Source organism: Carassius auratus, unplaced genomic scaffold, assembly GCF_003368295.1.
Source record: "Carassius auratus strain Wakin unplaced genomic scaffold, ASM336829v1 scaf_tig00214714_1_2670353, whole genome shotgun sequence".
In the NCBI taxonomy this organism is placed as follows: Eukaryota; Metazoa; Chordata; class Actinopteri; order Cypriniformes; family Cyprinidae; genus Carassius; species Carassius auratus.
The window spans coordinates 2,344,853-2,363,719 of record NW_020527778.1 but is presented as its reverse complement, the minus strand read 5'-3'; the positions used below and the strand labels follow the sequence as shown (position 1 = coordinate 2,363,719).

Here is an 18,867-nt window from a genome sequence, read left to right as displayed (position 1 = left end):
GATGCCTTATTAATGCCAAGTTTGTTATTTCCTCAGGACAGTAACAATCTACGCAAGTCAGTCAATCTTAATGCTTCTAGCTGTGCTACCTCGGATTTAAAGCATTGCCACTAGCGAAGCATGAACATTAGAGTAAACTCTTTATATGGAAGTGCAACAGTTTGAAGAGAAACTTGTCAAGCTTAACTTCTGATGTTTATAGTTAGCTATATCACCAAATCTGATTTAATGGCATATATATATATATATATATATATATATATATATATATATATATATATAGCAACTGTATCATTCCCTCTTGAGTACTCTGGTTTGTTAATGCCACAGTAACACAAAAACGCACATGCACTTGCAATGTGTTGGCATACTTGTGTAGAATATGTTCCTGGCCTAGTTTTTCCATAGAACTGGGTTTAAGACACAAAATAAAGAAAAATGGCAATATTGAACATTAAAAAATTAGCTTTCATCTACTGAGCTCTCCACAGCAGACACCTTCTACACCACATACTGTACAACTCTCTTCAAGAGAAGCCGAACTGCCCTTAAGCATCCCGTGGGATTGTGGGAAGGACGGTTCCTACTGTGACACCTGGAAGTGCTGGATGGAGACTCGGGGAGGTTAGCACAATCATCTTAGATGGGTATTCTTGGATCCCCCTAACCTGGTCAAATCACACATTGTCATAAAAGCCAGTGTGCCATGTTCTGTCATCTTAATTTGACCACAGTCCCAATTTCAACTATCCATTCTAACTGACAAACTGGATCGTTTGTTTCCATAGTCCTAGTTACTGTGTGTTGGCGGGCCTCCCTCTCAGGTTCCACGTGTCCATCGCGATGGCAACAGACCACTGTCATTCATATGGTTGTTATGGCACTAGCAGACCCACGGTGTCGGCTCAAAGCATCCTCCAGGAATGCCACGATCTTGTCACCATCCTCCTGTGAAGGCAAATTTAAAGGCAAAACATGGGCACAGGACAAGAAGTTGAAGACGTGAACGTTTAGCTGTAGATGCTGTATTTAAGCTTGTTTTTATTTTCCATGTCACATGCGAGAAATGATACTGATGAACATAATGAAAGTAGAACATTTGCAGTATGTAGAGTGACTCAGAGTGTCTTACCTCGCTGATGAAGGAATAATGGATAAGTTCATTGACCAAATCTCTGGAACTGTCATCTGAAATGAGTGTGCATTCATTTTTTTAAACTGTCACTACTGCATTGCTGGGTGGCATTAACTTTTATTGCACTTATGTGCAGAAGAGATGATAAAATGACTTTATAAAAAAATAAAAAACCAATACAGTTAACACTCACTTGGCATAATATCACAGCTGAGCTGCCGATGGAGTTTATCATCGAGTTTCAAGAATAGAGTGAGCTGTAGAAACACATATCAGTTCATTAGCCACTGATTCAACAGATGTTATCATAAGTGCTCCTTAACAGGAGTATAACAGTCTGCATTATCATTAATAACGATCAAAACAATGTAGATGAGGATGCAAATCTTTCAGCATGACAGCTCGTATGCTAAACTGACACACTCACATGGGTTTTAGTAGTGTCTTCATTGGACTCCAGGTTACAGTGCATCTGTACCACCTAAAACAATGACAACTTAAGATTAAATAAGAAATAACTGACTGAACTATTGTAAGTGTCTTTTGATGAGAACACACACCTTCCTGGTCTCAGGCTCTTGTGGCTCGGGTGTGGGGGTCTTCGCCGTCTCCACATGTTCTTGGTACATGGAGAGGGCGCGGGGCACAGGATAGGGTCGAGTGGACGCAAAATTCATCAGCGGGTAAATGCCATTCCTGAGCGGTACGAAGCACATTACAAACCTGCTTTTTAACACCTATTGCTTTCATCTGGCAACACTTACTTCACATCCTCCAGAAACTTGTCCAGCTCTAGAGGAGAAACGTGAGAATACCTGCAGGACGGTAGAGAGCAAACCAAATTATTTATCAAAACATGCATCGTTGGAGCTTATTACATATGTTTTTCAGCATCATTACTCCAGTCTTCAGTTGTCACACGATCCTGATTCGCCGCTCAGTATTTTTTGTGGAAACCATGAAACATTTCTTCAGGATTATTTGATGAATAAAATGTATTTAAATGTATAATATATTAAAATAAATGTACAATAACATTTATTTTAAATATAAATCTTTTGTAACATTATAAAGGCATTCACTCACTTTTGATCAATGTGTTCTTACTTAAAAAACACTTTTGAACAGTTTTAGAGACTTACTTGAGCTGAACACAAGGACGATCTTTGTGAATAATTTCTGCCATGACTCCATTTGGGTCAAATGATTTGGTCTTCTCCTCCACACAGTTCTCTGAAAGCATGTCTTTAAACCCAGATAACATGTAAAAGCTAAATTGTATTATTTTAGTAATAATAATAATAATCCACTTGACCTAAAATCCCATAAATCTTATTATGTACCATTTAGGTAATCCTTCACAAGAAAACTATCTGAAATAAATGTGTCATTATTTAATGGCTCAAAATACTTGATTGTGATTGGTCAGTCACTATAAGTGTGTCACTAGGCAATCAATCTGCAAGTAGTGCTTCAATATCACGGTCTTTAATAATCCAAACACACGGGGAACATAGGAGACATAGGAACACATGGATGGACATTTAAACTGACAAACACTGACTGAATGCACTGGGGCTTTTAAACACATTATAATCAGGGAAGAACGAGATACACCTGGAATCAAATTAACACAATCAACGGGAAACAGAAACTGGGTCACGGAGCAGAAACACACAAAAACATGAAACAGAGACTGATAAAGTGAGAGAGAAGGAGGAAAGAAATATGTTTTTTCTGGAGCGGCTACAAAATAAAATCAACACATTATTTTATTATTATTATTTTGAAGCATGCTTACACTGGTTGTTGATGAGGCAGTGTGCTGCGAGCAGCTTGAGTGAGTGCACTTCAAACAGCACGCGGTGAAACAGCAGGTCATGTGCCGTCGGCCGGAGTCTGGGACTGTGCCGCACACACATCTGGGTGAACTCCTGAAAGTCAGGAACACCGTTATTTTAGTATCATTGATATTCAGTGTAAAAAAAAAAAAAATGAATTTCCAAAGTTAAAAAATCAAACAAAGATTGCTGGAGTAAAAATAATATTTCAGTTTTTGTAAATGTGTTTCTTTGTATGGTTTGGGAAAATTACTAGCACTTTCTTAGTGAAAAAGGTTTTAACCATTTTTTTTAATATTTTGAGTTTTGTTTTTAATAAACTTTTTTTAGGTAGAGTATTTTAGTACTTCAAAACAAACAGATAAATGATTTGGCAACTATAGTAGAAATATTAAAAGTTTACGTTTTTTATATTTTATTTTACTTCAGTTTATGCTTATTTTAAATAATGGAAATTGTGGTTTATGTTTTAGTTTCAGTTAATGGGAATAACCCTGCTAAATCAGTAACAGGAAAATTCAGGTTTAATCTAAAATAATATATATTTTTTATATTTTCTAATGAAAATATCCCACGGACGACCCCTTCTGGAAACATTGGGTGAGAGCAGATGATCAGAATGGGTCAAACCTTCTTAAAAATGTAGTTCTTTCATACAATTTTCAGGTTGCAGACATTTTCATTTGAACCCAATAAAAACAACTGCATCGTATTTTCCTAAAGAAAATATGAGCAACTAGATGTGACAAAATGTACGTCTGTAGTGTTGTTTTTTGACCCATTTTATCATCTCCCAAGAAAAAATCATAAGTTTGATTAGATTTAGACATGCATTTATCATGCCCATTAAACCCAACTGTGCACACAAACCCTCATAAGCGGGTCTTCCAATGATTGGCCCGCATTGGTTATGGCCTCTTTGGACACAACTGAATCTCCATTGGCCTGGATCTCCAACACGGCCATCTGAAGCAATTTTAAAATATTACTTCATGAGGGACTCGTCACGTTTCAGTTCAGTAAAAAGCTGTATGTAATAACACTGCCAGGTCATGCTTTGTTGGTATCTCACCTCCAAAGCACAAATCCCAAAAGAGAAGATGTCAATAGCATAGTCATCTTCACATGCTATGAAAAAAAGCAAATGTAAAATATATAAACCCAAAAAATATGTCCGGTCTACACAAATATCCAGTAGAAATCCTAGTGAAGATGTTGGCACACTCACAGCCATACTCTGGACTGAAGAAGTGCAGGTTCCTCTTATCATCTCGGTGTTGGTGTAGTTTACCTTGGACGCCCCCTTCTGGGAACACTGAGTAAGAGCAGACGAGTCTCATTAAAAACATTTCTTTCATGAGATTTGGAAAATGTTGTTTCACTAGCAAACTATATTCAATTTAACCCTATAATGCCCTTATGTATAATATTTGATGCACAAATGTACAGTCTACTATATGGCTTTTATTGTCTATTTTATTATAGCAAGTAAAAGGCCTTTTTTGTGCCATTTTAATAACATCCACCTACATCTTTGCCATAAAAAAAATCTAAAATATAAAAATGTTTTTTATATTGTTAGTAATATTTTTAAAAAATGTCACTGAAGCACCTTAGCTTCACTTGATCTTTCAATCATTATTTTATTGTGTTGCATTATGTTTTGCCCCATAATGAAAATACAGTGCTTTTAATCATAAAACTAAGCATTAAAGTATCATCTTATTGGGAGATAATATAGTAAAATTTGTATTAATAAGTCTGATGTACTCAAGCGGCAGCCTCCCGCTCTCTCTCTCTCTCTCTCTCTCTCTTGTAAAGCCAATATGGAAGTGACTTAAACTGTAACATTAATAACTCATCCATTTTAATTATATTAAGCCTTAAAGTTCTGCTAAATTAAGGGCGTGGCCACTTGAGTGACAGGTGAAATTCCGCTGATGACAGTGCTGTCGCACTATGTGGGCGTGGCTTTAGCAACCAGCTCCAGCCTTTTTGCCCATTTTCGACGATCTGGGAGTGGTGACGGCCGGCTCCGCCCACTTTGAGCTTCAAAAACATGTCAATGTTTAAAAAACGCTCTTCAGAACCTCAAGGACACTACATCCATGTTTTTATACAGTCTATGGCTATACTACTATACTGTTAGAAAGATCTCATTACTTTACAAGCTATTAAAATTTCTTTTTGGACCATAGAAAATACATTTTTGGACCATATATATATCAACGATTGCCTATATTTGCTCAGTTTGAGCCTGTAAATAAAATGTGTTTTTTCCTCCTTAAGTATGATCTTTTATTCTCTTGCATGTTATACTACATGAGCAATAAAAGCCTGATGCAAAAAATATGCTCAGTTTAAAAAAAAACTGCTATGCTCAGTTTTTTTTCCACTGAACATACAGTTGAATATAAAGTTTTTATCAGTGTAGATTTGATGGTTAATTTGTACATATTGCATATTGAGTGAGGTGTTAAAATGCTCTCACTAACAATATAAAAGCTACTCTCAAGTTTACAGATCATTAAAGATTTTACAGAAAAGACTAGGCCTTGAAGGTGGATGTTACTAAAATGACACAAAAAGGCCTTTTGCTTTCTATAAATTGCATACTGAGTGAGGAGTTAAAATGATCTTACCATTCACAAAGAGCCGATGCCAAACTACAGAGAAAAAACAGAATGGAAAGAACACTACAGATGATGATTATATTTCATTACCTTCATTCGTGCTCCATAAATACTGATTTACCTTTCAGTCAAGAAATATTTGTTTTTAAATGGATCTAAATGTTTGCACAAACCTTTTTTTCATAATTCTTTTAAACAAAAAATTTGCATAAATCGCTTTCTCAGTCAAAAATGAGACTAAAACCCAGATATTTCACTTGAAGGAGAAATAAAAAGGCTTAAAATGCAGGGGGAAATATACCTGATCCAATTTTAATGAGGCCGTTGTGCTGAATGAAGATGGTGTCACAGGTGAGGTTGCCGTGAATTATGGGAGGGTCACAGGAGTGCAGGTAACTGATGAGTGGAAGAAGTTGCATGCTTGTTAACAAATCACACACACAACCTTCAACACACACACACACAAGTGAAGGAGTGTGTCACCTGAGGGCAGACAGGATCTGCGTACACCAGCGTTTCCAGGCCTGAAATACAGTAATGTATCACGTGAACACAAAAAACACCGCACTGCATAATAATAATCATGGACATCATATATTTAGACATCGACCTTGACATTCATGCTCTTGTGGTTTTTCTTGGTCTTTTTGAGGAACTGTTTCAAGCTGCCAGACGACATGTACTCTGTGATGAACACAACCTGTAAGGGATATAACAAGAAAAGCTAATTCAATAGCTTTATACCAAAATAAGAAGTTGTTTTAGAAAAAATATATATTATATTCCCATATAAGCTTATGTAGCCAGACCTGATTTTTCTGTTCAGATTCTGTTTGGTTAATCAAGCTTGAGACTTCAGCAATGCTCTCACCACTGATTTTACTGATTACTTTTTTACTCAATATTGATTTTTAAGGTCTTTTAAGTTACATACTGGTCTTTGTGCATATAAAAGTGAAGTAACTGATGTAATAACAAGTGATGTAAGTCATGTCATTTCTGTGCCACAGCACCAAACTACAAAAATAATGATTTAAAAAAATGACACAATTCAGCTTTAGAGACACTGTCACAACAATAGCGTGACCTGAGAGCAGTGTGTCTGTGTGTGTGTTACCCGGGCATGATTGTCTCCGATATCCAGCCAATATTTGTGAAATTTGACGATGTTTGGATGATCCACCTGCATCAGGTTGTCAAACATCTCCTTCATTTTGTCCTACACAAATACAACAGATACAAATAAGCAAAATCCAATAGCAAAAAGCAAAATCACATACACTACTGTTCAGAAGTCTGGGGTCAGTACAATTTTTAAAGAAATTGATCACCAAGGACGCACTAAATTTATCAAAAGTGACAGTAAGGGCATTTATAATATTATATAATTTATAATATTTCACATAAATGCTGTTCTTTTAAACTTTCTATTCATCAAAGAATCTTTAAAAAAAATGCATCATGGTTTAAAAAAGAATGTTTAGCAGCATAACTGTTTCCAACATGGATAATAAATCAGCATATTAGAATGATTTTTCAAGGATCACGTAACACTGAAGACTGGAGTAATGATGCTGACATTTCCGCTTTGCATTACAGGAATAAATAATATTTTTAAATATATTTAAATAGAAAGCTATTTTAAATTGCAATAACAAAATATTACTATTTTACTGTATTTAGATCAAATAAACGCAATAAAATAAACGTTAGGGAAAATTGTTAGCCTGAATGCAATATAAGTCGCTTTAGATAAAAGTGTCTGCTAAATGCATTAATTTAATTTAATTTAATTTAATTTAATTTAATTTAAATGCAGCCATGGTGAACATAAAGAGACTTATTTTAAAAACATTCAAACATGAATGGTGCTGTAAACAGAAATGGTTTGAGCTCTCACCTCCACTGTCTTGAAGACCTTCTTGTCCTGGAAGAGAACCTCGTTCCAGACCACCTCAACACCCTCTTCAGTGTCCATGGCCAGAGAAGCTCTCTCCACGCCAGAAACATTCCCCTGACTCACCTGCAGGGGGAGACAAAGAAGCACTTTTAACATTTACGAGCCATTACTATTTAATATTTCTCAAGTGACCATAAAATTATACCAATTAATCTCAAGTAATCTAAAAAATAATATGAGTACTGGAAATTATGAACTGCTGAATTTAAATGTGACAAGTATTTAAAATACTCTCAGCTACACTGATTGTAGTGGAAGTGATATATATTAATCAGACAGACTGACAGAGCATTTTGTCTAGTCTCATTTCAAGATTAATCCTTTATTAAAAAATAAATAATCAGGTTTATATATATATATATATATATATATATATATATATATATATATATATATATATATATATATATAAACATTGAGTCAAAATTATGTAAATGGCTTTAATAATGTGTATTATATTTTATAAAATTAATTTATGTCTTTAATATATATTTTAATATGCATATTTTATTTTTCATAAATTTTTGCTTACAACTTATTTGTAAATACCTTGCATTAAATTAAACGATCAGTTGTTTGGATATCATTTTTTTATTTTGATTAACCTCTTCAAATCAAACTTTGAAAATAGAATTTATCTGAATTCTGAATTCAAAGCCATCTTTTGTGTTTTTCAGGAGTATGCTGAATTGGGATCTGGATTAGAGCCTGAGAGAGAGAGAGAGAGAGAGAGAGAGAGAGAGAGATTAGGCATGAAGCCAGAGAGACACGGAGTGGATCATCTTGAGAGAAGAATAATGAGACAAAAGAGAGAGACAGCAAATCGTGAGAAGGAGCACATGTCTTTGCTGAGTCATGCATGTCTCACCCATCATCTCTGCCTGTGCATGTGAGCAAGTGTCTGTACTTGTACAACTAATACATGCATTTGTAGCTAGGCTTTCAACAAAGAACATATAAGTTGGTTTCCATACATGTATTAAGCAGCACTGTTTTCACCATTTATAATGATATATGGTCACCTATATTAGGTGCTTTACGATACACATGTTTCTGATTGGCAGGCTGAGCCTAGCTGTCTTGAGATATGGATCAAAAAGTGATGACCATAAAAGGAGATATCAGATCAAAAGTGTCTATTGCATCCATATGGCAGAACCGCTGGGTATTTTAACAGACCATAATATGTCCATCTCAGCTTCATATGCTTTGGTCAATAATGTGATTATAATTGTGGAGGAACTGCAGAATTCAGACACACTACAGCCATTGAGTCATCAGCTGGGAATCCAGCCCAGCGCTAGTCAAAAGACCACGAGATATATATATATCACGCTCAAAAAATAAATAAGGCTACAGAAGTGCTTTTCCTGTAGCTTTCTGAGGGTGGTAACCAATATGTTGGGAGTTTAACCCTTTGGAACCAGAAATAAACTCCTGGAAACAAAAGCCAGATTCTGTCTAAATCTATTAGGATGTGAAAAAATATATATATGGTCTACTGCAACTTTTTTTCAACTTCAGTTGATCAATTAATCAACAAGTTTAACGTCCAACCTTCAGAACAAAAATGAAGTGAAATAAAAGAATCATGTTTATTAGATAACTAGCATTTTTTGCAACTCTGAAATAACTGGTTCTGATAATTACTCTAATTAAATTGTTAAATAATGTAAAGTTATATGAAATTAAAATAAAAATGTTATATTAAGTTATATAGAAATAAAATAGATACATAAAATATATTAATAAATTATCTTCCCTATCAACCTATCACATTACACTTATTTAGTTCTTAAAATGCTTTAAACTTTATTTCAAATACATTAATCTCCATGTGTCTTAAAAAGTAAATGCAGGTTTTGTAGCTCAAAGAGCTGTTTTGTCAGGTCTGTTAAAGCTTTAAAGGCTTTTTGGGATGATTTTAAAACCCCATGAAAGAAGTACAGTACTAGCTTCCCAGTCTGAGCACTGATTTGTATGGATTACCCACAATCCTTTGGTTTTGTTTTCATTGCCGACAACTGGGTTTCATCTCAGAGGTCAAGAGGTCACAGGGGCCATGGTGGGTTTAATGCAAGTTGGAATGCAACAATAGAGGATTTATAGAAACTTTGACAAAACAAGTCTTAAAGGCCAAACAATGACATTATTAAAAATGACATTATTCTTTACATAATTGCACACTTCGACGTGTATCATTAAGGTAAGAATATTTCTTTATGTACTTTTTCTGTCCCTGTTGCAAACATGCATTTTACCTTGAATTTTCAGCTTCAGAATTCACAGATGGTGGAGGTTAAAAATAGCTCAGTGTAATCTCACATTCACAGCTTCGGTTATGCAGGCCACTTTCCATCAGGGTCACGTCTGGTGTACGTGTGTGTGTGTGTGTGTGTGTGTTTGAAAAGCTGAAAGATCCTGTGGATGAGGGACAGTGTCCTTACGCTGACCTCTACATCCAGACACTGAGCACCAACTGGGTCTGTCCCGCTCTCAACAGATGAACAGCGCTGGGATCATCCCTGAACCCGGGAGGTTAGTCTGGGTTAAATCTGGATCATTTGAACCTAATCACAGACCAACTGGCCATCGACCCGGGGGAAAATGTCACATATGTGCATCATTTCCTTTTTATGGTATATACATTTACTGAAATATAAAATAAAATGATTCCAAAATTACAATGGTTCTTGTTCATAGAATCATAAAATGATAAATTAAATTAAACTATACACTTATAACTAATAGTACAGTAGTAACATTAAAAACAACTCTGTAATTTACCAGGTAATACCAGCCTCTGTTGACCAGCAACATGATATAAAAATATTTTTTGAAGCAATGGAGGAATTGTCCTGAATAAAGAAAACGCTGCTTTAAAATAGTTTTGCAAACCCTGAGGCATGCCTTGCATGCATTTATTTTTTCTGATTGGAAATGTGTTGAAAGTACATTTGGACTGTGATTGCACCTAAAACATGCACAGGTACATCAGCGTCCTCTAATAATGAGTCTCTAGTGAAATGCACAAAAATGAAATGCACCAGGGTGAGATATGCTGTAAAACACAGCAAAGATTAGACGTTAAAAGAGAAGAAAAAAAAACACATTTATGTAAAAACACTAAACACTAAAACTACTATATTCACACACAAACTATTTTTAAACGAGAAAGCAAACTGAAAATAGTCAATATCACAGTCTAGTGAGAGTGTAAAACAAGGTAAACTGGACAGATTTAATTGTAGACATTATTTATGTAAGACTCAAAGGTCAAAGGTGTCTGCATTCAAAGCTAGAAGGCCACTATCTGACAGAACTCATGAAATATTTACTAGTCTCCTTAAATCACTCTTTACAGAAACAGTAATGCAGTATTACTGCATTAAACACTACGAAGAATTCAATAAAATTCAACTACCGACTGACTCCTGCTATCTTTATCCGAGGGAGTTTCAGGGTATTCACTTCAGACAAACAAACTAAAAGCATTGAGGGCATTACAACGTAAAATAATGAGATCATCATAAAGCTTATATTCAAATATACTGCCAAATCTTCCGTTGGTTCTTTTCTTAATGCTGTATATCTGGACTGTACGCAACCCTAGTGAATGAGAGACTAGGGGAACTTTCTGAACTAGATCATCAACAAATCAAGCATTGATTAATTAAACTGGGAGCGTTATCGCCATCGTAAAAGATTCAAATAACAAACATTTGCTGAAAAAAAGACACTTTATTGAAACCAGATGCTAGGTTTTGAAATTGAATAGAAAAATCTATATACAAATTGAAAATGTACTTTTAAGTCATGTTCTAAAGAAAATATTGTAATAATTTAACAATTTAATAAATGTAAAAAAAATGTTTTAACGTTTTGCAATTTTATCAGTTTTTATGTTATAAATCACTAGACTGCACATTGCATTTTCAATTTTTACGTTTTTGTTCAATCTTTATTATCAAATTTTAGTCTTTTCGAATTCAGTGCAACACATTCTAGGAAAGAAAGATCTTTCCAAACATCTGAAAACTGAATTTAAAAAGGTAAATGAATTCAGGCTGAGGTTTTAGGAAGTCCATCACAGCCAACCGAGAGCATGCTGTGGCCAAAACCAAGAATCAATAATTACAATGACGGGAAGGCCTCATTCTTGAAAGGAGCATTAATACTGTAAGTCCTGTAAAGAGATTAATCACTACCCAAAGCATTACCTAACCAAACATGTGAAAAAGAGAAAACAAGCTGTTATTTGTATAAACTGTTGGTTTATTGGGGGTTACAGTTCAGTAAAGAAATGCTTTTGGAAGGAAAGACTGAGATTTCCAGGTAAATTAGTTTGTATGAGGATACAAGAGAATAAGTATAATAAAATAAATAAATAAAAAAGGTCACGACGTACTACTGAAACAAAAACCTATTCATATTTGATCATATGCTTTAGTATTAAGATGGCAGATTAATTTAAGACACTGTAAACTTGTTCGTGACATTGCATTTCCTCCACTTCCCTGGAGGAACTCAGACAATGGAAACAAATCCAAACATGTCCTCAACAGACATCAGTGTAGGAAAACAATGAAGTCAGCTTTCATAATGCAGAACTAACTGTTACTGAAATATGTATTCTTAGTACTAATGTATGAAAGCTTGCTATCAGCCCAGGAATAAAATAAAATAAAACGGTAATTGCAATATATTATATCACAATTCTAAAATTTTTGCTCACAATTTTGAGTTTGTATTTTATAATGATTTCTTTTTTAATAGTTATATATAAACTATATATAAACCACCAAAACCAGAACAGGTTTATTTGTAGCAATAGCCAAGAATAAACTGCATGGATCAAAATGATCGATTTTTCTTTTATGCCAATAATCATTAGCATAAGTAAGTAAGATATTTAGTAAATTTCCTACAGTAAATATATCAAAATGTATTATCATTAGTAATATGCATTGCTAAGGATTTCATCTGGACAACTTTAAAGGCAATTTTCTAAATATTTAGATTTTTTTACACCCTCAGATTCCAGATATTCAAATAGTTGTATCTCAGCGAAATATTGTCCAATCCTAACAAACCATACATCTTATGGAAAGCTTTTTATATGATGTAAAATTCTTAATTCTTAAAAATAACTGACCCTTATGACTGATTTTGTTGTCCAGTGTCCAGTCCACTGTGAAAATAAATCTTCATCGTTTATCTTTTTGATAATCCGTTCAAAATTCTAACCTATCATTGAAGTAAAACAATTGAAATTAGGGGGAAACTCATATTATGAAATAAATGTTTTGTCTCCAATTCATGTTGGCCACAATTATTGCCACCCCTAGAAATTCTGAAATATCTCTGAAGTATATTTCCGTTCATATTCACTATTTTTTTAAGCCCACCAGGGTGACTAGGAGCATGGAATTCTCCACCCATGACTTCCTGTTGCACAGGATTATAAATAGAAGGACACAAAGGCCAAATTCCCTTAATAATCCATAACAAAGACTAAAACAATATAGTTCTGATGTGCAGAACAAGATAGTTGAGCTTTACATAATAGAAAGTGGCTGTATTCAAAATCCCCATTTCCAACATCAGGGCAATAATTAAGAAGTACCAATCAACTAAAAATATTCTAAATCTGCCTGGAAGAGCACGTGTGTCTATATCGTCCTAAAGCACAGTAAAGAGGCGAGTTTGAGTGGTCAAAGCTGGACAATCTTGGAGTCAGAAAGCACAAAAAAAATAAAAAATCAAACAGCCCGAACAACCACATCACCACGTGTTGTTCGGGAAGGTTTCAGGAAAAATCCTCTTCACTCATCCAAAAAAAAACTCCAGCATATTCAGTTGTCAGACATGACTGGAACTTCAAACACGAATTGGCTTATATTGTAATATTAAACTAAAATAAATAAAAAATGCTTTTTGGCAGTAAACCCACCAGATGCGTTTGGTCCAAAAAGGGATAAAAAAGTACCCCATGCCCCATTTATCAAGGGTGCCAATATTAGTGGGTTGGCACTGTATGTGTGTGTGTGTGTGTGTGTGTGTGTATGTGTGTATGTGTGTATATATATATATATATATATATATATATATATATATATATATATATATATATAGTACAGACCAAAAGTTTGGACACATCTCCTCATTCAAAGAGTTTTCTTAATTTTCATGACTATGAAAATTGTCGAGTCACACTGAAGTAATCAAGGGCTATTTGACCAGAAGGAGAGTGATGGGGTGCTGCGCCAGATGACCTGGCCTCCACAGTCACCGGACCTGAACCCAATCCAGATGGTTTAGGGGTGAGCTGGACTGCAGACAGAAGGCAAAAAGGCCAACAAGTGCTAAACATCTCTCGGGGAACTCCTTCAAGACTGTTGGAAGACCATTTCAGGTGTCTAACTCTTGAAGCTCATCAAGAGAAGCCAAGAGTGTGCAAAGCAGTGATCAAAGCAAAAGGTGGCTACTTTGAAGAACCTACAATATGACATATTTTCAGTTGTTTCACACTTTTTTGTTATGTATATAATTCCATATATAATTCCACATGTGTTCATAGTTTTGATGCCTTCAGTGTGAATCTATCATTTTCATAGTCATGAAAATAAAGAAAACTCTCTGAATGAGAAGCTGTGTACAAACTTTTGGTCTGTACTGTATGTATGCAAGAATTGCAAGATGTTAACTCAGATTTCTGAGGAAAAAGTCAGAATTGCGAGATGTAAACAGAATTCTGAGGGGGGAAAAAAGTCTTGTGACATAAATAGTTGCAATTACCTTTTCAAGCTTTCCCAGTATGTTTAAGTCCTGTTTCATTCACATTTTATCTTCAGAAGAGCAAAAACTCTTCCAATTCAACAACCCATGACTTCAGAATGAGTTTCTGACAAATATACTTTCAAATCATTTTTCAGTGGCAGAAATAGCTACTGATGGTGTTTACATGTCAAAGCATACAATAATACAATTACTCTCTGATGAGTTCTAATGCAGACTGTGCTGTTTATCTAATTGTGCTTTGCATTTCAGCAGTTAGCTTTGAAAACTCTCTGGGTTTATTTTACTGCTGGGAATACTGATGATAGATGTTTAAATTGCTATGTTCAATAGCATTTGTGAGGAATGGGAAATAGAGGGCTGTTCCTTTAATTAACACAAGCCGAGAGTGCTGTTTGCTCAGCTGACCGCTCCAGTGGGATTGGAGCTCATGGTTTGTGTTGGTGACAGTATCCACTCTCACACACCTGTCTGACTGATCTCGACCTCACTACATTTATATGCAACTCCACTTCCGGTTTAATGCGAGAGAATGAAACTTTCACCATGAATTTTACATTGCCCTTCGAAAAAAATAATAACTTATATAGACTTACTGTCTACATTTGCATCTGCATCTTTAAAAGAAGTTTTACAATTTTAAAAGTTTTAGAAATATTTGATGTCAATCATCAAATAAGTCATTAGATAGGAATATACAGTGGGTTACAAAAGTCCACATTGTACATCTGAATTTTTTTCCATTTAAAATTGAAGCTAATATGTTTTAAAACATTTTAAACTTTAAAAAAACATTTAGTCCCTAATCCAAGCAGCAAATGTAGTGTTCAGATTGTTAAGTTTTATAATTCAAATTTTCTTAAAAATTGTTCTGCTGATAATATCATAGTTATTGAAAGAAAGAAAACTAGTACTTTCACTATTGGACTTTTAGGCCCCTCTGTAGAGTTATTAGTTATAACAAAAAATTAAATTAATTGTGATTTTACTAGTAGCCAAATAGTATAAATGCAGGAAGTTCCTACTATTAAAAAATGAACTTGTGTCCTTTCAATAATTGATTCACAGAAATCATTGAAAAGAATTTATGCAGAAAAAATACAAATGAAAGATTGTAATGAAATAAGATAAAATAAATGAGTTTCTTCCACTCTTTGTCCTTTAGCTTGAGTATGTCCTGCTACACTGTTTGAGTACTATACAATAATCTGTATGGGATCATATATGATATACGTTGCATCTATAATGTCATGAAGGATATATCAATGCTAACAGAGTCAGACATCCTCCTGCTAAGTATCCAGTCAAGGCCAATTACTGCACCAAGCAACATCATGATAAAGCATCACTCAGGCAAATGGTATAATGTGCTCTCAGACAGTATAACATCTAAGTGCTGCTGCATTAGTTAAAACTCACTGACACACTCCTCTTGCTTCAAACTAGTCCAACTGGGTCTAAACCGTCTGTCTATGCAGAAATGTGATCCTTGATGACAGCAGATGATCTTTAGATTACTGGCATAAAATATCTTCACAATGGAAAATGTGCACTTCTGTGTGTGCCGAGCTCCATTTTCATGGTTGGATGATCATTTAATAACTAAAGAAGCTGTATGTCATCATTTCTTGGTTTCTCTTGATGCTATACTGAACAAAACACCGTTCATCTAGTGTGACGATCTCTTCCCAAGAGAGCCCGGAGGAGAAGTCCTGTTACTTTTTTAGAAAGGGGAAATTTCTCTTACTTTAAATGTGCTTTTTTTTTAGCAGCATCTGCGTTTCAAAGTTAAAGAAATCAAACAGGCAAAAAGATTTGATGCATCTACAGTATAAGCTCACTATGAGGAGAAACTTCCGTCAAGACAAGACCATCAAAGTCTTCCCAGTAAAATTAGTCACTTTTCAGAAAAAGTAGTATTTTTACTATTACAAGTGAAATGTGGTTTAATGAAGCCGGCTGTTCATATCACCACTTTACTCACCCACTTGCTTATAAATGGGGGAAAAAAAAATTGGGGAGGGTTAATATGCATGATGAGAATGTGCGGAAGCTTGTGATAAACTTCACTGAGTTCTTATCTTTTTATCGACACTGAACTTTAAAGTCTGAAGAGACAAATAGACTGAATTTATTCTGAACACCAATGAGACTTCCCATCCAATTTGTTTGTGTTTGTGTATAACCTCCATTATATTTCATTCTTCATGCAATATAACAATTAAATAAATATGAATTAACACGATATTTAATTTGTGTACATACATTCTACAAATTTAACAAACAATTTCACTTTTCAGTTTAATATTACTTTCTTTCTAAAATCTAAGCCACGACTACAATGATTACTAACCACGACCATGTCGCAAAAATTATTAAATAATCATGTTAGCCTTGCCAGATGAATGACAAATACTGAGTTGCATGCCTACGCACACAGCTTTTACACCATAACAAGCAGATCAGGGCATCAAGTTGCCTACACAGTGAGCTGCCTACCTAGACAGCATTTGGGGTCATCTTAAGGAGCTGTCTACATAAGCAAGCTGCATTTTGGCCATTATAGTACAGAGCTCACCACTTAATAGCCAGCATTTTTTGGCCATCATTTTGAGATAAGTTGCCTTCCTGTATCTCAAAAAGAGCTAAGAGTAAGCCAACTTTGTGCATCACAGTGAGCTTACTATACCTGGACTGGTAGCATTTTTGGACTTTAAAGAAAGCTGCCTACTTGCAGATCTTAGTGAGTGCACAAAAAGCATTTTTAAACCGTATAATGGGCTCACTACCTACCTAGACAGCGTTTTTGGGTAGAGGTGCGTGCTGCCTAACTAGGCTAGACAGCACGGCATCATAGCATACAGCGCCCTGCCTAGCATCAGTGAGCTGTCTAACGTTACCTAGGCAGCATTTCTGAGTATCACATCCAAAACATGCTAATTTGTGATCGTGAGCTGATTATTTAGGCAGCTGGGGAGGGTTTGAGACACGGCTGATGATAAACCGAGTGTCGTGTCTGCAGCAGGTATCGTTACCTGCTCTTTTCGCTTCTGCCAGCGACCGCACGGACTCTCCTCCACGATCTCACTCTCATCCTCGCTCTCCTCTTCCTTCTCCTCAGATCCAGAGTTTCTCTCCGAGACTGACATGGCCATTATATATCACAGAATAACCGTCGCTTAAACGAGGAAACAGCTCAAAACAGCGTGGAAATGACGCGCGGACTCAATAATCAATGCGCTACAGTCCAGGGACATTATTTTCTGTCAGGAAGAACTGATGTCGGTCGTTCCCTGAGCGCCTCGTTCATTTTTAATTTCACTGCAATTCAAAAAGAAATGACAAGCTGGTTTCCATATTCAAAATCAAAATAGAATAAGGGTTGTTAAAAATAAAATGTCCTCTCATTCAGCAGTTTACCGCTTTAAAACGACAAACACCGAGCGCAACTGTTGGCTCAAAGATTACCGTAATGAGTGGAGAAAACACGACTACAACATACATTACTAACATCCTTCTTAAAATGAGTCAGAGAAAATCACTACTTTATATATATTTGTATCTATCTATAGCTATATCTATCCATCCATCTATCTATCTATCTATCTATCTATCTATCTATCTATCTATCTATCTATCTATCTATCTATATACGTTTTACACAAATGCACTGTCTTTATAAATAAATATAGTAAAAACAGGAGAAGTGATGTTTAAAAAAAGGTTATATAAGACTATCCATCACAGCAGGGATAACTTCAATAAAAACTATTTATGTTGCGTTACTTGAAATAAAATAAAATATAGCATCTCTTGTTTCAGCAAGTAACCAAAGCAACACTGTTTATTAAGTTTAACTTACCTATTTAAATAAAAGTAAACTTTACTAAAATAACTTAAACTGAAAAAAATGAATAAAACTGTAAAACTGACAAAACACACAACTAAAAAAAATTACTAAAACATTAACTCTTTATATATGTTTGTGTGTATGTATGTGTGTATATATATATATATATATAGACTCAGACTCTGGTTAATTATTTACTATACTTTCTTATCTTACTTGTTAATATTTATCATTAATATCTGACACAAATATTGGACATTTCAGCACAAATAAACAACTCCATTTGAAATATTAACTAATATGCATATGATATTCCCTTCAATACTGAGGCATAAATATAAAATGTCTAACAAATACAAATAATGTGCATTTGTTGCCACTGTTAATTTTGTCATAATTTTACATTGCTATGAAAGCATATCTTTAACATGATCATAGGGATTCAAGTATATCTTTGACATCCATTAGAACAAAGTGAAACAGCCTGTTTGAGGGGAGAATAAAGTCACCGTTGGTGTCGCTAACATATTTAAGCATATATTTGTAATGTCACACAGGTTTGCACACAGGTGCTGTCCATGGTTCTGATCAACTGCTGACAGAGATACAGAAGATTCTAAAGAAAGATACAGTAGAAAAGTAATACAATT

General features: G+C 34.8%; 1 protein-coding gene across 1 annotated transcript; it reads right to left on the bottom strand.

The window, feature by feature from the left end:
* Positions 1 to 288: 288 nt before the first annotated feature.
* Positions 289 to 17,825, bottom strand: LOC113092790 (nuclear receptor-binding protein 2-like). The gene is made up of 18 exons (XM_026258529.1): positions 17,403 to 17,825; positions 7,510 to 7,632; positions 6,727 to 6,828; positions 6,220 to 6,309; positions 6,093 to 6,133; positions 5,911 to 6,005; positions 5,619 to 5,642; positions 4,205 to 4,291; positions 4,049 to 4,104; positions 3,847 to 3,942; positions 2,937 to 3,069; positions 2,278 to 2,380; positions 1,900 to 1,950; positions 1,696 to 1,831; positions 1,563 to 1,616; positions 1,329 to 1,392; positions 1,133 to 1,188; positions 289 to 948 (listed from the first exon to the last, which is right to left on the bottom strand). The coding sequence occupies exons 1-18, from the start codon at positions 17,520 to 17,522 to the stop codon at positions 865 to 867; spliced, it is 1,515 nt and encodes a 504-aa protein (XP_026114314.1). The 5' UTR covers positions 17,523 to 17,825; the 3' UTR covers positions 289 to 864.
* Positions 17,826 to 18,867: the final 1,042 nt, after the last annotated feature.

Coding starts and splice junctions, on each gene's coding strand:
- LOC113092790 (XM_026258529.1), bottom strand. CDS start 17,522: ATGGCCATGTCAGTCTCGGAGAGAAACTCTGGATCTGAGGAGAAGGAA. Junction 3,070..3,846: donor TGGAAGACCCGCTTATGAGG/GTTTGTGTGCAC, acceptor CCTGACTTTCAG/GAGTTCACCCAGATGTGTGT. Junction 1,617..1,695: donor AAGAGCCTGAGACCAGGAAG/GTGTGTGTTCTC, acceptor TCATTGTTTTAG/GTGGTACAGATGCACTGTAA.